General features: G+C 51.7%; 3 protein-coding genes across 4 annotated transcripts; 1 reads left to right on the top strand and 2 right to left on the bottom strand.

Annotated features, from left to right (window-relative positions):
• Window positions 1-298: 298 nt before the first annotated feature.
• Window positions 299-2,179, top strand: TMEM9 (transmembrane protein 9; the record flags this gene model as incomplete). The annotated part of the gene is made up of 5 exons (XM_079546526.1): window positions 299-391; window positions 750-841; window positions 1,188-1,296; window positions 1,740-1,871; window positions 2,030-2,179. The coding sequence occupies 5 exons, from the start codon at window positions 299-301 to the stop codon at window positions 2,177-2,179; spliced, it is 576 nt and encodes a 191-aa protein (XP_079402652.1).
• A 1,949-nt stretch (window positions 2,180-4,128) lies between these two features.
• LOC306955083 (alpha-1,6-mannosyl-glycoprotein 4-beta-N-acetylglucosaminyltransferase) lies at window positions 4,129-6,634 on the bottom strand (the record flags this gene model as incomplete). 2 transcript variants are annotated; one of them, XM_079546318.1, is made up of 5 exons in its annotated part: window positions 4,129-5,270; window positions 5,648-5,792; window positions 6,058-6,211; window positions 6,353-6,491; window positions 6,604-6,634. In XM_079546318.1, the coding sequence occupies 4 exons, from the start codon at window positions 6,403-6,405 to the stop codon at window positions 4,129-4,131; spliced, it is 1,494 nt and encodes a 497-aa protein (XP_079402444.1). The 2 variants fall into 2 exon arrangements, with proteins under 2 accessions (XP_079402444.1, XP_079402443.1); XM_079546317.1 differs by lacking the exons at window positions 6,353-6,491; window positions 6,604-6,634 and having other exon boundaries at window positions 6,058-6,168.
• A 4,806-nt stretch (window positions 6,635-11,440) lies between these two features.
• TMEM183A (transmembrane protein 183A) lies at window positions 11,441-22,653 on the bottom strand (the record flags this gene model as incomplete). The annotated part of the gene is made up of 8 exons (XM_079546428.1): window positions 11,441-11,636; window positions 12,367-12,522; window positions 13,170-13,250; window positions 16,491-16,671; window positions 18,013-18,172; window positions 19,018-19,173; window positions 22,030-22,119; window positions 22,557-22,653. 8 exons carry the CDS (start codon window positions 22,651-22,653, stop codon window positions 11,451-11,453), a joined length of 1,107 nt encoding a protein of 368 aa, XP_079402554.1. The 3' UTR covers window positions 11,441-11,450.
• Between the last annotated feature and the right edge of the window lie 1,386 nt (window positions 22,654-24,039).

The following is a 24,039-nucleotide window of genomic DNA, read 5'->3' as shown; positions in this document are numbered from 1 at the left end:
GGTCGGGAGGGCTGTGGGGTCGATGCGTGTGCATCCAGCGCGTTGCGTTGGATCGGTGCAAACGCAGCTGTGCGGTGATTTGATCCGCGCTGGGGAGCTGCGATGCCGGCTGTGAACGATGTTTAGTTTGATGGTTTAGCTCCGGGTGGCGGAAGCTCTTTGGGCAGGGATTTTTTGGGGTGTGTGAGCTGTGTCCTGGAGTTTCGTGTAGGAATGCATCGTGATACAGGAAGAAATTAACCTTAAGCGGAAGATTCTCTGTCCTATATGGGAATTTCTGTTTCCTCAGGCCTCCGCAATGTTTGCCCAGTGCACCTGGAAGTGTGCAACCTCTGTGCTGCTGATCGCACTGCTGAGCTGCGGCCTTTCTCCTCCTGCACAGGCTGGCAAGGTGAGTGAACAGCTTCAGCCGCTGAGTGTGGTACAGCAGGCACCAAAATGGCAGAGAAGCAAGTGTTCTCCTACAGGCAAATTGCAGACTGCAGCAGGTCTGTGTGTATCTGTAACATGAAGGGCTGTGAATGCGTGTGATGGAGGCCTCTGCCCTGACTTTGGTTGTGGTTTCCAGCTCGTGTTTTGAGATACATCTGAGAGCACCTCTGGAGAGGAGAAATAAGAGAAATGAGAGATGTGGCATGAAATCATCTCTGTCTTAGGGAATGTTCTGCTCCCACAGCCCTATGTGGTGAGGGCAGCAGAGCTGTAGCCCTGTGTTGGCTCACTAATGCTTGTCCTTCGTGTTCCTGCAGAGCTCAGAGGACATTCGCTGCAAATGCATCTGTCCCCCGTACCGGAACATCAGCGGGCACATTTACAACAAGAATGTGTCACAGAAGGACTGGTGAGTTGCACGTTGAAGCCTGAGGGGTTGATGTGTGGAAGTCAGCACTCTGGGAGCGATTTGCTGCCTGTGAATGTGTAAAGCAAGCTGTTTCTGTAGGCTCAGCCCAGGTGAGGGGTGTAGATGTAGGTCATGCCCTTCAGCCCCCTTCACCCAGATGTTATCCTTGCAGAAGGTGCTTCAGCAAATCTGTCCCAGGAACTTCAGGCTAGCTAAGCTGTGGTGGGAACTCCAGTCAGCATTATCAGCCCAGTGTGAAAGCTGGGGCAAAGTCACCACAGCATCCTTCCACAGAGCACTGGTTTCTTCTCGTCCTGTTGCTGATTTTGGTTTCTTTGCATTGCAGCAACTGCCTGCATGTTGTGGAGCCCATGCCAGTGCCCGGGAACGATGTGGAGGCGTACTGCCTGCTGTGTGAGTGCAAGTACGAGGAGCGCAGCACCACCACCATCAAGGTAATTGTGGGTCAACTCCCTGTGGCTCTGTGCCATCCCAGGCACAGCTTGACAGGCTGGGCTTCTGGAGCACAGCCCAGAAAGGGAAGACAAAGCAAGCATGGCTAGCACACAGTGGTAGTACCAGAGCGCCGTGTTGGAGTCTGGAGCGCTCCTGGCACTGAGGAGGAGGCACCACGGGAGACCTGTCTCCATGCTGAGATTGTGCCAAAGTATCTCATGTTGGGAACCCATCCTGTTGGTCTCCTGTCACGTGCAGCACAAGTTACAATTGATGCTGCAGAGAAGACCAGTCTTCCTTAAGAAATGCGAGAGACTTCCTAGTGAGCATTGAAATGAGGGACGAGATCAGACATCAGGGGTATCTGTGAAGGGAGCTTCCTGGCCTCTGTGGTACTTCTGATCTCTACTGACCCTTTCTGCCGTGCTGTGCTTAACCGCAGGTCATTATCATCATTTATTTGTCCGTGGTGGGGGCACTGCTGCTCTACATGGCTTTCCTTGTACTGGTGGACCCTCTGATCCGAAAACCAGATGCTTACACACAGCCCCTGCACAATGAGGAGGAGAACGAGGTGAGGCTGTGCAGACGGGTGGCTGCCGTTGTGGGAGGGACAGGGCAGTGAGGACACAAGAGAATGGCTGACAGGGGAGCAGTGTGACCTCACGCTCGTTCCCTCTGTGTTTGGGTTGAGCGTGCCCTGCTTTGACCTCGTCCACTGTTTCTTTACAGGACTCTCGCTCCTTGGCTGCAGCCCCAACCCCGTCAGGGGCCAGAGCCAACACGGTGCTGGAGAGGGTGGAGGGAGCCCAGCAGCGCTGGAAGCGCCAGGTGCAGGAGCAGAGGAAGACAGTTTTTGATCGGCACAAGATGCTGAGCTAGAGGAGCAGCGGTGCAGCATCAGGAGCCCGGGTAGCTCAGCAGGTAGAGACAGACAGCAAGCCATCCTTCAGGACAGCCGTGGTGTTGGCCTGGAAGCTCTAACCCTCTCCGATTTACCCTTTTGTAGAGAGGGGCAGGCCACAGTGCTTGTCCCTGGTTTTTGTCCCCTTGCCCTGTACATCAGCCCATAGGCTGAGACCTGCACTGACAGCTGGCCCCTGGCTGCATGTAAACAGCCACACACAGCTCTGCCACCCCAGTGCGTGGGTCAGTGGGGGCTGCAGCTCCAGGACGCTGTGCCACCGGCACGATGCCGCAGTCACTGCTTGCTGGGGTTGACATCAGCCCTGTGTTAGAGAGTCTTGGTGTGGAGTTTAGTGGGAGAAAAGTAACGGGATCATTTTTGTAGGCTAAATTATATGGTGCTGCTCCAGGATAAAGAAGCCACCTCCATCTCTCGTTTGCACTGATGTTAATTGGGAACTCCAAAGCGTGACACACGTGCACTGCATGTGGGATCCCTGCTGCTGGTCAGCTGCTGCTTGCACTTACTCTGGTGTAACCTGAGTGCATGTCCATGTTATTCAGTGGAATTTCTCCGGATTTACATCAGCGTAACAGAGACTGCAGTTTGTTTCTGTGCAGGAGAGCTGCACAGAGCTGATTAGTAGATTAACAAGTAAAAGAACAGGTATGCTGATTTATACTTCTATCTCTGTTTACCTCCTTTAGCAGCAGATAAAAATACACTGGGGAGAAAGCTTTTGGTTTGTAACCCTGCTTGTAACCTTGACGTTCACACAGTGCACGAAAGGCATTGTGTCCAAGAGAAGTGGGGCAGTGGCTTTGCTGGAGCACACCTTATCTCTGAAATGGAGAGGTATGGGTTTGAAAGCTGAGCTATTCAATGGATAAAGATCTTTCTTTTTTGGAGCTGGAACTAGATGATGTTTAAGGTATCTTCTAACCCAAGTCATTCTATGGTCTGGGATCGTAGCCCTAGGAAGGTCACCTTTGTGTTCCTCAAAATTCCCAAGACCTCTGACTGTGCTTTGGCTGGAACACTTAGAACGTCAGGAAGGTGCTGGAGTTTATCGTGTAGCATCTTTGTATTAAATGCAGACAAAGACCTTCTACGTGGCTGACTTTTTTCAGGGTGAAGCCATGTCCCTGCAGCACTGAGGGGCGGGTGGCTGCTGCACGGCCTGGAGCTCAGCGTTCAGCACCTCGCTGGCCTGAAATCTACCCAGAAATCTCCCTGCCGGGTCTGAACATCAGAGCTGCCCCGGGTGCCCTGCAAGGACTGAGCCGGTGCTGTGGGTCCACCTGGTGGCCGCTGCCCCTCCCAGCAGCACAGAAATCAGCGATACCAGAGGCTCCTGCAGGCAGTGCCTGCACTCCTGGCTTCCCATATGGGGTGCTGCTCAGGGGACTTGCAGAAATAGCTCGAAAACAGGGTAAGAGAATAACAGCAGTGTGATAGAAAGTCAGGAGGTAAGGGTTAGACAACTGAGGATGGGGTGGTGTTGAGAAGTTGCAAAAAATGCTGTTGCCTGGCTAATAGACTCACTGCTGTTAATTAATTAGCTGAGTCAGGGCCTAAGGAGGTATTGAGAAGGACACCAGGGAACAAAGGAAGCAGGACCCCACTGCTCAGAGCAGGGAAAGTGGCACTCCACCAGGACACAAAGAGCTTGCAGAGCTGCGTGTCCATCACTCTCCCCATACTGATGGGCTGCAGGGCTGGGCACTGCTCTCTGCAGCATTCCCCATCCATCTTCCTGCAGGAAGCAGACCCCACAGTTGCCCTGCCACCCCTCTACATTCAGCAGGTAGGACCAGCTTGGCTGAATAATTTAATTCTCCTTTAAATCAAAAAAAGGACTGAGAAAAATAACCCTCTTCTTAGAGCAAAATCCAACCACTGTGGTGACCCATCACAGCCCTGCTCAGGTGCCTGCAGTCCAGATATCGATGCTCTGGATGATGAGCCACTCACTCTGGCTCTGGGTGACCCGGATCCTCACACACTCCACAGGGTTGGGTGCTCCCTTCTCCAGCCCCCGCCGTTCTAAGTTCCCTTTCTCAAAGGTGCCCACAGTGGTGTACACAGAGCAGTCCCGGCCATCAGCCCGCCGCCTCTGACCCAGCTCCAGAACCCCTGCACGCAGGAAGTCCCCATGGCGCTCATTGGAGCCCGTCTGCACCCGGACACGGGTAACACGGGCTGGTTGGTGGAAGACGATGCAGAAGATGCTGCCCACTGCTGGGTTTTTCCCCCAGAAATATCCCTGTGCTGTGCTGTAAGCCTTGGAGGGCTCATAGTTCTCAAAGACAAGCATGTTGGTGAACACGGCTGCTGGTGGGTTGTCTGGAAGGTCCATGGCATCGGCCTCGAACTCGTCATCCTCCAGTCGGTTGACACTACCTTGGAAGGAGGAATAGAGGCCCATGTGCTGGAAGAGGGAGGGCTTGAAGCGGATCACGTCCTTCTGGGTAAGCAGGAGGCGGAAGTGGTCCAGCAGCCAGTCACAGGGCATCTCCTGGTAGAAGAGGAGGAGGAAGCGAGCCAAGCGAGGAAGGTCAGTGGAGCGGTAGAGCTTACCGATGTAGCCCAGCTTGGAGAACTCAAGGGTGGCCCAGTTGGAGCCTTCCTGGGAGGCCACAGCTTTGCGGATGGCGGTGAAGAAGGACTTGGCAGACAACACGTCATCCTCAATCATCAGGTAGTAGGAAGAGAGGTTGGCAGCAAAGGTGACGAGGTAGGCGTAATCCACGTTCTGCTTGGACCTGAACTTCACCCGCGCCTCTGGGTCGTTGTAGTTTCTCTTGAGGCCTTCCAGGGTCGGGTAAAACACATGGGGAGCGTGGATAAGCACGAGCCGGCCCAGGAGGATGTGGTGAGAGAACCTTTGGCTGATGTCAGCGGCCACGTGGGCGTTCCATCTGAGGTTTGCATCGGCCAGGTGCACCACCACCACCATCTCCTGCAGCTCCTCTTCTGATGACTGCTTGAAGAGGGACTGCAGCGTGTCTCGGAGGTAATAGCCACGTGGTCGTCGCACTGATGACAGTCCCACAGCCAAGAACTCTGCGAGGCAAAGCAAAGGCATTCACAGGCTGAGTACTGATGCACCGCAGTGACATTCTCCCATGTGGAAGGGGTCTCCAAAAAGTTCTCCCCATGGCCAACCTGCACAGTTAATGCTGATTTATGGCCCTGCATCCAAAGTCGGAAGATACAGCTCCCCATTGGGAAAGCAGGAAAAGCAGCCCCAGGCAGATGGATCTCGTCCAGAAATCTGGGAAATCCAAAATGGCTGTGGTCACCCCACACCCCAATTGGACAGAGCAGAGAAGGCTGGTTGGGGGGGAGAGCACCCAAAGTAACAGTGATGGGGGAGGACCACGATGGTCAGAGGTGCAGCCCCCAGAGCCCAGCCCAAAACAGGGCCCAGAGGCACTCACTTTTGTGGGATGATGGGGAACCAGCAAGGAGGTGGTAGGAGATGTTGTTGAGTGCAGAGAGGCTGTCCGTGTCCTGGTGGATGTGCAGGGCTCCTTGCTTCAGTGTCTTCAGGACTGTGTCTGAAGGTAGATCCCTAAAATCGACCTGGATGGCAGTCAAAGGTGGACTGGTCAGAACCTGGGGTCTTGGACACGTGTAAGCCAAGGGGCAGCATCTGCCTCCTCAGATCCTGGACTGGAGGAGCCCAAAGGGAAGGGAGAAGGCAGAGCTGGAATTTGGGGGTGATACAGGGCCAAGGAAGGCAGCAGAACCAGAGGTTGGGGTCCCAGTGGGGCAGGAAGGGAGCAGAGCTGGGGTTTGAGGCCCACGTGGGGCAGAGAGGAGGGGACTCCCCCAGCACAGGACTCACCTGGAAATCCTGCTGCTGCCAGCTGGCCCTGTGCAGGAGGAGGAGGAGGAGGAGGAGGAAGAAGGAGGCTGCAAACACAGCCGTGAGGGAGCGCTTCGGGGAGATCCGCATAGCACTGGGCTGGCCTGCTGAGAGCCCTGCAGGAGAGAGATGCCTCAGAGCACAGCACAGCCCAGGATAAAGCTCCTTCCCTATGCTGGGACAGCAGGATGACAGCAAGATGGCACTGGGATGCACACAGCAGTGCTCACCCAGGGGCGCCACACAGCCCAGCTAGGAGAAACCCACCAGGCACAAGAAGCCACGCTGCTCTTCCAACACTGCAGCTTCCTGTTGCACGCTGCACATCCCCTCCTGCCCACACCCCACAGGCAGCACCGGCTGTACTGCTGACACAGGCAGCTGCCAACAGCCCAGCACAGCCACGTCCTTCACTCAGGAGGACAAGAAAGCCTTGAAGTCACCTTCACAGAGACTTTAGTGCCCTTGAGATAGTTCTCCTTGCAGCAGAGGCGTGGCACGAGACTAAAAGGCTCCTGAGTTTACCTGGGGTTTTTCCATTATTAATGCAACTGGGTCTGCCCTAGAAGAGGGAAGGCAGAGTGCAGGTGAGCACCCAGCCCTGCAGGGCAGCTGCAGCACATGCATCCCAACTCACAGCACCTGTGTTCAGCTGAAAGCATCTGGGAGCCACAAGTGGAGACCCAGCACAGTGAGAACTGAGAGCTGCCCTGAACTCCTAAATACAATCAACTGCTGGGGAAAACCGCCTCATTCAGCACTGATGGGGAAATACAAGCATAAAACAGACTGTTTTAAGGAGAAAATCCATTTTCTGGTCCAGAAATCCTTTGCTGGGAGGTGTTAACACCTTAATGGGGTGACACACAGCACGTCCCCTCGGTGCAGCACCTGTTGCTACTGTAGCTGAGCTGACCTCACGTTCATTATAGATAAGCAATAACATCAGATGGAGCTGCCCTGAGCTCGCCTGTCCTGGGTGTGATGGATCATGTCTGCTCCAGCCGGGCTGCAGGAGCTCTGCAGAGTGGTCTCTGATGTCCATAAAGGGTTGTTCTTACACCCCATTCTCTTGAGTTGGGTCCTTGGGAGCTCGGATATCTTAGCTGATCACAGCTGCATCACATTATTTGGGACGACTTCATTTTCTCCCCATTTGGGAGCAGTTGCTCTGCACTGGCCAGCTCATGGTGGTAATGTGGATGGCCAAAGGGATCCCTGGCTGCCAGTGTGGGGAACACAGCACTGCTGAGCTCCTCCTGAGCACGGGGTTGTGTTGGGCAGAGCACCCTGCCAGGGGCGTCCCCAAGAGCTGCCCCCTGGGGACTGCCCAGTCCCAACACGTTGCTCCCACCTGTTTGGAGCCCCCTGGCCAAGTGGGCTCTGTCCCACAGCAAAGAGGAAGGAGAACGAGGAAACGCCACGGCCTTGCTGCTGCAGGGGCTGCCTGCGGTGCTGGGAGCGGAGCGGCTGGGGCTCAGCCTGCAGAGCAGAGACAAACGTGGTTTCACACAGCTGGAGCAGAGGAAATGAAAAACCAGGGCAGCACTGTGCCCTGGGGTGAGCAATCCCAACCGCTCAGGGCTGCCTGGCAGCCAGCCCTGCCCTGCACACCATGCATCTCCCGGCACACAGTTCATCCCATAAAGAGGAAGGAAGGAAAAAATCACATTTCTCCACCCAGGACCCCAAACCAAAGCTTTAAGTCAGTGCAGCACAGAGAGCTCTTCATGGGCAGCGCGACAGGAACGTGACTGTGATCCAAGCCCCAACCCTCTGCTCTCCTCCCCAGGCTCCTCACACACCCTTCCCCATGCAGCCAAGGGCCAGAGCTCACACACGGCGCCCATCCCACCCAGGCAGCACAGACTTACAGGTGCGTCAGGCGGCTGTGTGCTCGTGGGGTGCTGGGCCCTGGCAGCGTCCCCACTGGGCTCCGATATCTGGCTCTCAAAGCTCCACCCCGGCCTCTCCTGCCTCCTGCAGAGGAGGAGCGTCCGCTGGCCAGGTAAGCCGGCAGCTGGGAATGGGCGCCGCTGGCCTTCCCTGGGATGGGGACCCCACTGGAGGACCCCGAGGGCTCCCACACCCCAAACCGCTTTGCAGATCTGCTCACAAGTAGCACCGATGGGGTTCCCAGTGAGTGCAGGTCAGGAGCACGGGACACAGAGCTGGGCTGCTTTTCTGCTCCCGTTCGTGGCCGGGAGCCACACGGCTGCTGAGCTGCAGCTGCATCTCGGCCAGGCAGAGCAGGTAGCACCGCGATCCCCCATCCCCCCATTTTCCTGCACGCCCAAAGCGTGGGGCAGCACAGGGCACAGCAGATGTGCCCCACTGCCGAACTGCAGGGAAGGCTTTGCCCTCCCCCCCCGCTCTGTTCCCACTTCCCTTACGCTGCCTCGGTGCTCCCTACCTTCGGCCAGGCCCTGCTTCTCAGCTCAGGGGGCCCTGGGCCGCTCAGCCACGAGCTGCAAGACGCGGCTCAGCCCTTCCCACTGCAGCCCCGTCCCGACACAGGAAGGAACCGGGGCTCAGTGCTTCCTGCCCCGGTGGGAGGAAGTGGGGAACGGGGCTTGGGCTGCACCGGGGAGTGCAGTAGGGCAGCAGAAAGGGGCGGCTGTCCGACAGCCCTTCCCAGTCCAACCCCATCCCTGCGCTTGGTGATGTTGGAGCCTAGGAACCATTTCTAACACAGAGCGGTGATGCGGTGGCAGAGCTGCTCAGGGAGGTGGGAATCACCATCCCCAGAGGTGTTCAGAGATGCTGAGATACGGCACTGTGGGATGTGGTCAGTGGGCACAGAGGGGTTGGACCTGGGGTTCTCCGAGGTTTTTTTTCCAACCAGAATGATTCCATGAATCTTAAAGGCTGCTTGGGCTCAATGTGCAGCATCCAAGCACCCCGAGGGCCTGCAGCCCGGCCTTATCCTCATTGCATTTTGCACCGTGGGACACCCAGACTGCATGCATTGAGGAGCCAGGCCAGGCCTGAGCGGACCCAGCAGAGCAGCAGCCCCACAGTGCTGCAGCTGCAGGTTCAGCCTCTCTGAGCTCTGCGGGGAAACCCGAGAGGCGTCCAGGATCAGCTTACAGCCCTGCATTATTCAGGTCCAGAGTGGAACAAAGCAGAGGTGAAAGAGGGCCCCACACAGCGGGTTTGGATGTGGTGTTACCGACCTGGCCATGGGAGCACTAACAGCCACTCCTGCAGGATGGGATGTCAGCCCCGTGCTGTGCAGGGATGCTTGCAAACAAAATAATAATAATTTATTAAAAAAAAAATCAAAGCTGTTCTTCTCTGTTTCTATATTGAAAAAGGCTGGAGTGGAAGAGGCAGCTCTGGGGGTGAGGGATCTGTCAGCATTTCGGTCTCCAAGCTCACAGCTCACAACACAAGCTGCAGGAAGCTCCCCCACCCACCTGCTTCCTGCGCTGCCCTGCAGAGTCTCGCACAGCCACGTGCTGCTGGAAGCTTCTGCTGGACAAAGTCCACCACCAGGGGACTGTCACCAAGGCCACCATGAGGTCTGGTACTCACGCTGCCCTGGCGCTGCTCCCTCCTACGCTGCTGCACAAAGATCAGACGATCCCCTTCCCCCAGCAGCCCTTAAGAGCCCAGCACGCGACCTGAAGTCATACAGCACCTCCTATCACACGCTGCAGGCTCCCCTATCGCAGAGCCCAGCTCTGCTATCACTCAAAGTGCTTCTCTTGCACTCTCTAATCTCACTTCACAACTTAATGTCAGTTTCACTCAGCAGCAACGGAACCTGGAGTTTTCTCAAACGTGTTTGAAGTCAACATCACAGAGTCTAACACAGATCCACGTTTGGGTTTAGATGCCCTTGGTGGTGATTTACATGGCAGTGGAGATGCATACAAGAAACTCTTGCCAGGCAGCTGTGTGGAGACTGTGGGGCATTTGCTTATTAAATTGAACTCTCCCTCCTCCCAGTCACTCTGTTTTCCAAAACCTTTGCCAAACAGGACAGCTGGCCAGCAGGAAGGAAGTGCTCAGTTACTCCTGCTTGAGATGAGACCTGATGTTAAAACTCAGAGCAGGGTTAGTTACTACCTCCAGTTGCTCACCTGCACTCCAGCACGTCCTCTGCCCGCTGCATCTGTCAGCAGTGAGGTGAAACCTGCTGGATTTCCTTCTCAGTTCACTCTGGACACAGCAGACTGCACTGCCATCAGACCCACACTCAGCACCACTTCCTTCTCACACATCTTTTCGCTCTGGGGACGGCACAGAGCTGTGCCAGGGGAGGGTCAGGTGGGGGCTAAGGAAAGGTTCCCCACCAGAGGGGGGTGGGCATGGAACAAGGCAGCCCAGGGCAGGGAGCACAGCCCTAAGCTGCTGCAGTTGAAGCAGCCTGGGCCATTCCACTTAATGTCTGAACGGTTTGGACTCTGGCTGGTCCTGGTGAAGCCTGGAGTTGGACTGGATAAGGTTTGTGGGTCCCTTCCAAGTAGGGGTGCTCTGTGACACTGACAAATAATCCAGAGCCACTGCAGCTGCAGAGTTCTGGGGCTGCTTCTCCCTCATGACAATTATTTTGTCTGTTAAGAATCACATCTCTGTCTGCTCCAGGGCTTTCCGGTGCCCACAGGCCAATGCTGCTCCATGGTCTGAACAAAAAGCCCAGACCTGAGTCCTTCACAACTGCTCCAGCAGCTTTAGTTCACAACCTGCATCACCTCTCCCTGTTTGTCTTCTCTGAAAAACCTGCTTTTAGAAATCTTGATCTTCTTTTCAAAGGAGATCACTGTGAGAATTTGGAATATCTTTACATTCAAGGACCTTTGCCTTACAAATCCTCTTTGAAATAACTCCTTTGATTGTTTATGCCTTAAAAAAAAACCAACATCCGCAACCACGGACTGTGAATCAGCATTCTTGTAACACTGCTGCTTTGCTTACTGCTCCTCAGACACTGAAATATCACACTGCATTTGAATGCAATTGTGCCAGTAAAAAAAACAAAACAAAACAAAAGCAGGGACTTCATTTGTGAATTGTTTCTGGTCACGTCCACGCTGGAAAGCAAAACTTCCCACTTCTTCCTGAAGAACAGAAAACACGACCACTTCCATTAGCACCAAAAGGATTTTAAATGAACAGTTCCAGGGAGCTCCTTTCAAATCATAAAACGTGAATTTTACATAAAAGTGTTTTACAAATAGTTTCTGCTTTACACTCAGCTCTGCTCAACACCGACCAGGAGTTATATACATACACACCAGCTCAGTAGCTTCAACCACTCTCTCAAGGAGGCTGCAGAATTTATTTAAGAAAAATAATAGGATTTCCTGGTTCCTGGGAATTTCCTTCAGCCTGCCAGACGGGTCACTGCTGCGGTGCAGGGAGCACTAAGCTTTTGGGGAGAAGGGGTACTGAGGGTGCCACCAATCCAGCAGCCGGACGCTGTGCACGGGGTCCAGCACCACCTGCACGCCTTGGTCGAGTCGTGGCTTCTTGCCATTGTGAACAGGGGCGTCCTGGAAGAGCAGCCGCACGCGATGATGCCTCATGTCTGTGCTCACGTTGATGGTGAACTGCAAGAGAGAGACACGGAGGTGCTGGAGGAGGCAGACGTGCAGAAACATGCATTTGTTTCCAGGTATGAGCGACTGCAGACTGATCGCTGACTCTGGGGATCAAAATTACTTCTTTGTGTTACAGCAGGCGCTGCAATGGTTACACTCCAAACCAGTTCCCTGTGGCTGGAAGCCCCAGATAACAGAACTGGTGACACCCGAAAGAACCTCTCAGACTTCAAGCACAGACACACGTGCTGTCCTGTGCGTTAGCACAGCTGCTCTGCTGCTCTCTAACACCACAGCTCTGTATGGAGCTGAGCTTCTAGGGGTTAATTCAAAAGCTGCTGTTTTTCCAAGCAGTCAAGGATTGAAGACACACTGCACAGCTTTGGTCAAACACATTTTGCTCTCAGAATTTGCTGCCTTCAGGCAAGAAGGGATTCCATTTTCCTGCATCCCACCTCCTGTTCCCCCATTGGTAGTGACTACTCTGCTCCCAGCTGCTGCACACACACAGCTCAGCTTCTCACAGAAGCTCTGCACAAACCACATCTCCTGCATCCAATAGAGAAGAGCCGAGAGATCTGCAGAAGCTTAACTGAGGAGACTGTAGGCAACTCCTGTGATAACTCTGAGATTTCCACAGCTGGTTGAGTGATGGAGCAGTGCTATTTACACAGCACAGAAGAGCTCTCCCTCCCCTTTCGCGTGCAAAGATTGGGTGGTAGATATCTCCAGCACTTACCAAGGTAAACGTCATACCCATGACTATTGGCACGAATATGAAGTTAAAGGTGGTGATCTGCAGCAGACAGCAATCCTGGTCAGGGTTTGTATGGACTTCTTCATACTGAATAGGTGGCTGAAGACCTTTGGAACATTTGCTCTTAAATCTGGGAGACTTGAAAGAAAGAGAGACAGTCAGCTAAGCAGGAATCTGTGATGAGTTTGGTTTCTTCAGACCAGCGCAGCCCAGGAGGTTCGCAGAGCATCCCCACACACTGCGCAGTGCTGCGTGAACAACAGAAAGCCAGCCCTCAGGACAAAGAATCTGAAGGACTATTTCCTTACATAGGAATGCTGCAGAATTCCTAAGGGGGCCTTAAGCAGCCTGAGAACCACTCATGGAGGCTCTCCATTAGCAGGCACTCCTTCACTTCTCGTGGAAATCTTTCCAGTGTAAAGCAGCTTCAGATGTGGACTGTTTGATTAGTTATTCAGTCTGTTTTCTGGTGATGGTCAGGAGCCACGATGCAAAGATTACATTATTTGGGGTGAAAAACAATCCACGTCTTACAGTGGAGCAACGAGCAAAGAAACACCGAAAATAAATACACAAGATTCTAAACATCTCGGTGATACAGACTGAAACCTGAGAGCAGTTTCAGGCCATGTTTCAGTTCTACCAAAGGATTCAGAGTTTTCCTTTGATGTCTGACCCCATAAAACTGTTTCCTCACTCCTTTCCACCACACAGGAAAATCATTACTTCTCCAAAAAACTCACAGCCATTGCGGTTCTTCTTTCACAACAGCTGAGTTTCCATACCTGCTTTTTGAACTTGAAGTTGAATTCCCACATTGCTTCTTGTCTGTTCCCTTCAATCTTTTTGCACCAGAAAAGCAGACACTGAGGTGGAAAAAAAGAAACAAAAACCATGAAACCTGCGGAGGAATCACTTCCAATAAGTTACAGCAAAGTGCTGAGACTCCCCATTACAACTCCATTACAAACACAATTACAGAGCAGTCAGAGCCATTTACTCAAATTAATTATTACCAAAGAACACACCCAGCACTTCGGTCTCCAACTGCTGACCAACTTATCACACAAAAGGATGATGCAACTTACAGCCACTGATGCACTGAACAGAAAGCTCTCTGAACAATCCATCCCTTCCATAAGGCAGAGGTGAGCGGTACAGATTCGCCCGTTTCCCTCACCCACCAAGAAGTCCCAATAAATCAGACTCCAAACAAGACTGAGCAAAAAGGAACAACTTCGAATAAGGATCAGGAAGGAGAGAATCCAAAGGGAAATGCCAAGAATGATGTGTGACCCTCGGGGTGACAGATGTGAAAGGTCCGAAGCCGCTTTAGAGTCAAAAGAAGGTCCTGACATCACTAGGCACTGACTGTTGTACTGCAGAGCATAAAAACACTGCCAAGTTAGCACAGTTTGAGCAACCTACTGCTCGTGTTTTAGAAGGAAATGAGAAAAGGGCCTCCTGCAGCAGAGGTAAGCAGCACCGTGCTCCAGTTTAACCCAGTTATCACAGCGTGGTCCCAGGATCTATCCCAGCACACAGCACCAGTTCCAGCAGGAGTCTCAGCAGAACTCCTGAACTAAAAAGAGGAGGGGGAAATTTCACTGCCTACCAACAGGCAGAAGCAACTATCCTTCAACAGCCACCAAGAGAACCTGGCAAATCAACACACCACGGTTTCCACAGCACAGATGCCAGCCCACCACTGCTGGTCTTACCTGGTCCTTCTAACAGTGTCAGCACGTAAAGAAAGAACAGCATTGGTAAAGACAACTCCTCACGATCCATACACCATTTCTTGCACACCAAGAAGGCCTGACTGGGTCACGCTGGGAAGCTCACACCTAATGTAAATCCAGCACAGTGGAACCCTGAATGAATCAAAGCCAGAGCCATCATCCACCACAGGACCTCTGCAATTAGAGACTAGAGGTGATGCGGGACCCCTACCTCAACTTTGAGTCACATCCATAAGCAAGACTCATTAGGGACCCTTACCTCCACAGTCCTCATGAGGTGACCAAAGCAGTCAATTTCAGAAACACACATCAAGTAACCAACCTCCACGTGGGAGGAGAGGAGGCAGCCCTCACGTTTTGCCAATAAAAACATTCTCCAGATCTTTCTTATCTCAGTTTAACTCCGCCATCAGTGCTATTTGTAGTTCACCTGCACAGACGGCCTGGTCTAGCAACTTGCAAGTAGTGAAGCACAAAATGGTCAGTACCTCCTAAGGGGCAGAGGATGTTGTCCACGGGTCAGCCGTCCTGCCCTTCAGACGCGCCGTACGGCCTGCTGCTCCACCAAAAATAATGGGGGATGTCTTTAAAGGGCAAACACTTCTGCTGACACCATAACAGCTCCAGTGTCCCACACAAGCTAGGCTAGGGAAAGAAAAAAGGAAATTAAAGAGGAAAAGCTGGATTTGATAACGCGGAGGACTGGAGTCTCCTCTTGCCACATGCAGCTTACGTAAGAATCTGCCATTATTTTCAGTGACCCATAGAGGTATAACCAAAGCCCATGAAAGCAAGAACATGGGAAGGCAGTGTCAGACCCTCCTCCATACCCACTGTGCTTTGACATTTCAGTGCACAGTAACACACGTGTGGAGCTCACTGTCTTGCAGCACAGTAGCACAGCAAGACCAGGCTTGTGATGGCTCCTTAGTGCTCCAGGGGGGTCAGGTCAGATCTCTGCTGTCCTAAGCAAAGCCTTATCATCCTTTAATTTCCTTTTTTAAGACCTGAACAACGAAAGACTGCACTTCAAGAACTATCTTCAAACTGAAGTGCAGTAGAAGCATCAGCAGTGGGCACCAAAGCCGTTATGATGTCAACACGAACGCTCCCAAAATCCTGCCAGCACCACCTCACCCCTCACAGCCACACCACGTATCTGAGCAGCAGGGGAGACACTAAGAAGTGAGACTGAAGGACTATGGCTAAGTGGGCATTTCCTAGAACTATTCTGCTGTTTAGTTTAAGAAAGATGACATGTAAGCTGGGAAATTGAGAATAAACAGCTCTGGATGCAGACTACTGACACAGAACTCTGACACAGAATTAAATGCTTTTCTCCTGCTCTGCAGCACCATCTGCTTGTGTTACTGCACAATGCTCCCTCAGCAGTACAACGGTTTTGTCCAGGGAGAGGAAGGAAGAAAGAAGCAATACTGCACACAGATAGATGGGTAGCTCTATTCTGCATGGAAAATAAACTGTTGAAACAAAGCCACTGCAGTTCATCTTCAAAAAGCTCATTCAGTAAGTTTGTTCATTTGGAGGATGGAGAATTCACACTGCTGCTTAAGCTGTTCACAAAGTACGGCCAGCTGTGAGGTAAAACCAAACAAGAAACACGGGCATTTCTAAATTAATGATCAGCAGTGATTAAAGAGGGATGGATATACAAGGGCCCCAAGCTGCAAGATGAAGGGAGGCTGCCTGTCCCCGCCAGTGACGAACCTCTCACAGCCCAACACAGCTGCAGCCCAGTCCTACAGCAGTCGTTCACTGCACATCTGCCATGCTCACAACTTCACTGCCTTCCCCTCCTCAGAAACCAAAGACGAAGCACGAGCTACAGGAATGGAGTCTAAAATGATTCCCTTTCAGTGGCTGTTAGCATTGCTTCTGATCTCTTCAGATGCCTACTATGGAGAGAAGATGCATTCTGGCAGCATCTGAATAAAGCTGAGAATATAAAAACTGTCCCTCCTGCAGCCTCCTTTCAGCAACACATTTGCAACAGAGGAGGGAAGAGCTTCAAATATCCCTAACAGTTTTCATGTTCAGTGAAACGAGTGCCTTTCTGCTGATTCTAAAGCTGTTGCAGTAGGACCGAAGCAACCAGAAGAGTAACTAAAATGCTCTGCAGGAAGAACTGCACAGAGACAGATAACCACCACGCTATTAAACGTTACCAGTCCGAGCTAATTCTCACCCCAACCCTCACACAGAAGCTTGGACTCGGCTATCTTTCAACATTCCTTCCAACCTCAGCTCTCCTCCGATTTCAAACACCACCTATTTTTCTTCCAGAAGGAGAAAACAGCCAAGGAGCACCTCAGACATCCCACTTTTCCTCAGGATCCCACTTACTCTGGAATTCTTTAAAGTGCTGGGAGTACTGTCTGGAATAGCTGGGTTCCTGGAGACTCGAGATGCAAAAGGCTCATACATGTGGTACAGCGACCGGATGACGCACGCACGGAGGCAGTGCAGCTTCTCCATGGACTCGGGCCGCAAGCGGAGGGGCAGGTATGCATCCAGACTGTAGTGCCTGAAAACCAACGACAAACCCAACTCAAACTAAGGAGTCTGAACGGCAGAGACATGCAGGAGAGAGAGAGAGGTGATCAGCACTGAGAGAAAAGCAAACACCTGATTGATCCCACTGGCAACTCGGAGTGCGTGAGGGTTTCTGTACCGCCTCCAACACAACGCGGGCACACGATGCTGCAGCTCCCCACTAGCTCCCTTGCAGGCTGTTTGCCCAGACAGAGCAAATGATATTTTAGTTGTGGGTTATGTAAAGGCCTGCAGGTGCATTCAAGTTCCCCAGGACCCACTTCAGCTGAGCTGCATGCTTACAAATGCCTGAACGGCCTGGATGCCTGGGCTCGAGAGCTACTCTGATCAGACAGAACACGCCAAGGAAGCACCTGCTAGGGAACTTCACACTGAAAAAACAGACAGGGATGCCCATAGCTGTGGTTTGCTCTATACTTATATACACCTTATCACTTATAAGGACACCAGAGATCATCTATTTCCAACCCCCTTGCTGTGGTGAGGACTGCCAGCCCCTAGATCAGACTGCCCAGGACCCCATTAGCCTGGCCTCCAGGGGTGGGACATCCACAGCTTCTCTGGGCAGCACTCCAGCATCTCCACCCTCCAAGCAAAGAATTTCTTCCTAACATACAACTTAAACCTCCCTTCTTTCAGTTTGAATCATTCCCCCTTGTCCTATCGCTATCTAAGTGAGTAAAAAATTGGATTTATTTCCCTCCTGCTTGTAAGCTCCTCATAAGTACTGAAGATCACAAAGATCTCCCCAGAGCCTTCTCTTCTCCAATAGAGAAAACATTCTGTCCTGAAGGAAAGTTCAAGTGAGATGTGCAAGGACAGGAGGATTTGTTCTGGATGCTGATACTCTTTCTCTTCTTTTACTTCATTTAAAGCTTACTTCTGCTCCTGAGACAGCTCCTAAATGCATTAGCTTCTTTCATGCCATCCTAAGTACACAAAGGTGACTATGATGAAAGCTTGAGGCAGGGCCAGGTTTCTGTCAGTGGTGATTGCCTGTCTCTAAGGTAAAGCAGTGACGTTACTGTAAGTGCTTCCACTTGTGAACAGGAGTGTGTAGGCTCCAGCAAGCAGAAAAGTGCACAAAGCTTTGAGATCTTATAGAAAGCACATGGGAACACGCCACAGACAGATCCTTTCCCACAGTCAAAGCAGGTGCAATACACCACAACTCCTCCCCAAATGAGGCCCACACCATCTAAATATTAAGCTCCCCAGACCATAGGGAAGTGTTCTCTTACTTACAGCTCTACAGAAAGCCAGCCATGGCTGCAGTCTCTCAGAATAGTTAAGACATTCTCTAGAGTCTCACCTTCTGTAGAGTCTGGTCCAAAAGGCAGCAGTGCAAGTAACAGTCCAGGCTTTCTTGCAAATCAAAGAGAACCGGACAATGTCCTCAGGGCGAATGTAGGAAGCCAACAGCAGCCAGATATCAATGGGGTATTCCTCTCCACCATCACCATCAGGATTTTCTAGATGCAATCAAGATACATTAGCGTAATAAAGAACTTCTTCACCAAATCGCAGCTGGAGGCCTATGCTGTAGTGCTGTTAGCATGGGTGAGTAACTGCAACACCGACATAAATGCAGTAACTTAAACAAGTCTGAGACAATTTCACTTCACACTGCTGGACAGGTGCCACCATTTATCACTGCTGCACAGGTTGCACACGTGTGCAGAGCGGCAGATAGAAAGAATAAGATGGGCTGAAAGGAGGAAGCTCACTACTGCCAAGGGAGGTTCTGGATGTGCTCACTCACCTACAGATTGACTTACCCGCAATGACCCCAGAGCAGAGCTGTGCACACAGCCCTGGATATCAAACTGCTATCAGTACTAACAGTTAAACTTAAGTACCAGGAACCAACAGAGCCTGGATTCCACCAACAGACACAACATGGGCATCAATGTCTGTTTGTTTTTGTTGGTTTGTTTTTTTCCTAAAGCAAACTCTGCTTTCACCTGCATGCTTTCAAGCAAGAACTGTAACACACATCCCATGGCAAAGTTTCACAACTCTTCTCACAGCAGCATTAATTTTCCAAGGCTGAGAGAAGACTGCTGAAAGCAGCAAGCTCTTTGGCTCTGATTTCATGCCCAAAGCTCAGCTTTAGTGAAAAGACAACACGTGTGACTGAGTCACAGCAGGTTCCTGGGAGAAATGGGGCAAAGTGATTCAATCCTTTGCATTATTATGATTTATATTTCAAAATACAAATTACAGGATGCCCTGAAGCTGCAGGTTTAACCTGCAAACAGCAGTCGTTAATTGAAGAAACCCACACACAGCACCCAGGAGAGGCTGGTGAACATACCTTTGTGTCTTTTGCTCTTCTTTTTTCTGGATGCAGTTCGCCCACTGATACTTTCCTTTGTATCCATTTCATCACTGCTGTCACAAGACTCTCCTGACATGGAGAGAACTTCCTCAGAAGGAACACAAGAAGCTTCCAAACCACAGAGGGATTTTACTAGAATGACAAGCAATGACACGATAAGTATACCAGGAGATAGACAGAAACAGATGATTCAAGCTCAGGAGATACTTCAGGGGAACCAGAGCCACTGCTAAGAAGCAACATAACTGCATTAAAGTGTCCTGGTGACGCATGGAAACCCTAAGCCCTGCGATTACCTTCTCAGAGCAAGATTAGCACAGGTGAGTGACTTAGAAACAACAGCATACTGTTTCAAGGAAGGAACAATGAGGATGATCCACTGGTTTCCCTGAAGCTGTTTATGACTTTGAATAAAACACCACCGCTTCTTGTGCGGCACCAACTGGCTGCCCTGCATACCACAGCATCCCTGTCTGACCACTGCTCAGCCTGCATAAAGCCAGCACCCATGCTCTAATTGTCCTCAGAACACTGGAAGTGTACTTCCTTCTCAGCAGGACAAAGAGATCCTGCGGCTGAAGGCAAGCAATCCATCAGCAACGGAACTCAGAGCCAAGTACACAAGCTCCACTTCAGATTTTATTGAAGGGCCTAATGAGCAACAGCAAGCGAAGACAGAATTTCTTTTGCTGCCTCTGGGGAGATGTTCAAACACTTCACTGTTAGGAAATATTTTACTGTAAACTGAAGACTCACTGGGGCAGAAAAAGTCACGTGTGAGGCAATAACAGGAGTCTTAAAAAAGAAAGGTGCAGTCCTGTGTTACGGCCGAGCAAGGCACAGACACAGAGGAACCAGCATAACAGCATTACAAGCACTCTGCAAACAGTCTAAAATCTGGGGCCACGTGCATTCAAGAAAGTTGAATTTCAACAGAATTTGCTTGGATGAAGAAAAGCACCTCTACAAGAGGCATCTGGCTCCCTCAAAGGAGATCTGTGCTGCTCACACTTTTCTAGCCTAGCAAAGGAAACCCCTGGAAGGTTTTACATATTGCAGATACAGCCAGCAGAGCCAGCAGAGAGCAAGAAGTGGCAGAAAAAAAATAAAGCATTAAGTACTGATTATAAATAAACCTAGGCTAGAGATTTTCCTCATTTCTTAACCACAGAGCAAGGTTGTGAAATGATAACAGAGCAGATGGAAACGAAGTCTTAAGACAGAGCTTGAGCAGTTTAGGAAGAGGGACTGCATCACTTGGTTTCTGGCCACATCACAGAACTGCAGTGCTCTGCCAAATGAGTTCCACCATATTTTGCACAATTTACTTTGTAAACTGTATGCATTTGTGGCAGTGATATCCCTCGCTCTGTAACAGCACTCACCTCTACATACAACCTTAGCAGGCAAAACCAAATAGAAGCAGATGGCAACACATGACAGTTGTGACATCAAATACAGCCAAGCAAGAGATGACAACTGATCAAGACTCAGGGAAGGGTTCAGAAAAAGGCAGTCACACTCTAGGAAGGAAAGCTCAGCAAGGCTGTTCACACTGAGTCACGCTGCATCGTAATCTTGCCAGAGAGATTCCATCCCATTCATCTCACAGCAGCCACCCCCACTTTGTCCCTGCGGGTTAGGAAGGAACAGATAAATGCTCAGGAAAATTCCACCCGGCCTTTGCTCCCCTCCCTGCCTCCTGGCAGCCATGGGCAGGGCAATGTTTGAGAACCAGCAAGGTAAGAGGTGAGCAAGGCCAAAGTTCCCCAGGCAGAGGCCATCTCCTTCCTGCTGCTGGTTGTCAGGGTGCCCCACGGTCACGACCACGACAGATAAGGCTGTAGAACAGCCTGGGGCTGATAAGGACAGAGCCTGAGGATCAGTTCATCAGAAGGGTGAAGCCCCAGCAGTTCTGCAGGGAATCGCTGTGATCTGCAGTCATCTGAGCAGCAAGAAGGTGAACCAGCAACGGGATGCTGGATTTTAGGAGAGGGGTTAAACTGCACAGGGCAAGCAATGCAAGGACTCAGAGTGGGGGCAAGAGGGGAAAGATATTACAGTTTGCTATGAAGCTGAAGTGCAGCAGTGGGAGGCATTGCCTCAAACGGAGAGTCTGTGTAAGACTGAACAGGAAACAAAACAGGGAGAGGGAAGCCTCCAGCTTTGTACAAAGAATGGAAGGTGCCCTGATCTGAAAAGCTTGAGCAGTGACTAGAAAGGAAAACTGAGTGGCATCGCTATCCTGTACAACTTCACAATGCAAAGAGCACCTCTTTACAGCAGTCACTGTCCACATAATAACATCCACCTCCAACCAATTCCACATGTCAGACCAGTTCCACTTAGGAGTCAAATCCTAAATACTAACAGCTCTTGAGCAAGCAGGGTGAGTTAGCCCAGAATGTTCCCATTACTCTCAGCAGCTGAAAACCAAGGAAGTAGAGAACAAAGCACTGCAATAGCTGTTCAGGAAACTGCTTGCTTATACAGCTTACAACTAAACAACAGCAATACTCTCAAAAGATCTCACTGCAGCCTGCAGCACAATTTATCAGAGCTAACATCATTCCATTATTCTAATTTCAAATAGTTTTATCTGGTAGTAAAATTATCTATAGTTCTGTATGAGGTAACGTAGCCATAAAGACTCTTGTTCTGTGGGTTGTAGTTGGTGAGGTTTTTTTTTTTTTTGCCTCAAGCAGGAGGTAACACTCCACATTAAAAAAGAAAAAAACTCTTCGATTTAAGGCAGCAGGAAAGACTCTGCAATTCTTGGTGGACTTGCAGCTGAAATTCTGCAAAAATCCTCTCTAAGATCTGAATAATCCCACAGAAAAATGCAGACTCATCTTCAGGCATCAAACCAAACTGTTTTCTCAGACCATGGGGATGAAGAGGAGCCCCACAGCACAGAGGCTGGTGGGATGGGGGGCAGCCTTCCCGCATGCCGGCTGGCAGGGCAGGCTTCCTACACACAATGCTCACCTTCCTGCTGCACTGCGTTGGCCACAGCTTTCTTCACCCGTCCAGATTTCACGACAGCCGGGTCTGAGTTCGCATAATCTGCCACCGTCACTGCAGGAGAGTCAAGAGACAGGGCGACAGGGGATTACAGCTTACAAGGAGGGGAGAGAGGAGGTCTAACAGGTGCGATCCCTTCTCAAGGAGGACGCTGCACGGGGACAGCGCCGAGGAGAAAGCACGCAGCAAAAGCAGCCCCGGCAGCCCCACAGGCTTCCACCACAGGCACGGACAGCCATCGCCGTCCAGCACGGAGCAGCTCTCCCTGTGCCCAGCCCACACAAACCCCTCGCTGCTCCTCGCAGCAGCCCAACCCGCCGCTCCCCGCCCGCCGGCCGCGCAGCACCAGCTGAGGAGCCTCGCCTCCCCTCACGCACAGCCTTAACGCTCCCACCTCCGAGCCCCTCCGCTCCCGGGCCAGGCCGCAGGGCCCGCTAGGCCCGTCCCCTCGCACGGCCTCGCTCCCCTCCATCCCCGCCCCGCATCCTCACCGCGTTCGGAGCAGACGTCGTCGGCACGGAACTTGAGGCGTTTGCGGGCGCCCCGTTTGGGCATGGCGGCGGCTTCGGGGCGGCCGCGCGGGGCCATGTCCGGCCCGTCCCGCCCGGGGCCGCCGCGGCGCCGCGGGGAAAGCGCCACCTCTCGCAGAGCCTCGCGAGAGCGTGACGTCATCTCTGTGCGCCGCGCCCTTGCGTCGTGGTGTCAGTAACGGGGATATGTAAATGGGTAGCGGGTGCTCCCGGTAAGCTCTGGAGAAACTGGCGCTCGGTAACCGGTCCTTTCTGCCCACAGCCCTGTGGGATGCCCCAAAGCCACGGCCCTATGAGCCCCCTGCCCCTCCACCCCCCACACTGGGGTCCCCCACCGTCCAGGGGGTTGCAGCTGAGCCACCCCATGTCTGGTCACAGCCCCTGTGCGTTGCCAGGCACCTCAGCCCGCACTGACCCCACCCAGCTCCTGTGGGTCTGGCAATGGGTACGAGCTGGCACTCGGCTGCTTTTCCTATTTCTTTTAGGACCGTGCTGAATTGTCAGTCCTTGGTGATGCCACCTCCTGGTTAAGGAGTTATAAAGGTGCCGTGAAGAGTTGAGATTCCTACTGGAGGATCCTGTTGGACATCACTGGTTGTCCAAGCAGTTGGACTGCGAGTCCACACGCTCTCCCTGACCTGCATTTACACGGCTGTCCTGCAGCATGGGCTTGGAAGGAAAGCACAAGTTCAGTCCCAGCTCCAGCATCCTCAGCACCATCCCAGTGGACACTGCACAGCCCAGTGCATTTCTTCCTCTCAGAGTTTCTTAAAATATAATGAGAGAATTTCATCAGCAAAAAACCTGGCAATAGAAAAGTCTTGTCTATTCCGGACAAGAAAGTTCAATCCTTGACAAAAATGCTGTTTCTAATTGTATTCATCTAGGTTTGGATCAACTGATATGAATTAAAGAGAACAGCAATTAATGCAGCTAGATCCTGACATTAATAGCTTTACCCGCCTCTTTGGTTGCATAGATACTTAAAAATGTTTTGGAATATGGGAGTCATCATTGATATTTGAGAACTGTATCACAGTATTTTTTAAAAATAGAGTTCTTATTGGGTAACTCTGGCATATGGGAAATAGAGGAAGTTTTACCAGCATGGGACAATAGCCATGCAAAGATGGCTGTTTCCAGGTGTGCCCAGCACAGCTGCTCATCCAGCAGGTTGATAACATCGGTGGCATTTATTTTCTGAGATTTCCCAGCAAAAATATCACAGAATGAGCTCCGTGTCCCTGCACAAATCCGGTGAGGCACAGGAAGCAGTGCTTCACTGCAGTGCTGCCAGTGATACCAAAGTGCTGCATCGCTGAGGGCTCTGTGATGGAACAGGCGAGGGATGCCCCAGAGGATGCTGAAGGCCGTGCAAGAGTTGAAGGAGCAGCCTGTGGTTTAAGAAGCCCCAGATTAATTGCTTATCTTCTAATGAAGCCTA

The sequence above is a fragment of the Tetrao urogallus genome (genome assembly GCF_951394365.1).
Source record: "Tetrao urogallus genome assembly, chromosome: 24".
Lineage (NCBI taxonomy): Eukaryota > Metazoa > Chordata > Aves > Galliformes > Phasianidae > Tetrao > Tetrao urogallus.
Note: the sequence above shows the minus strand (reverse complement) of the source record. Positions and strands in the feature narration are given on the sequence as shown.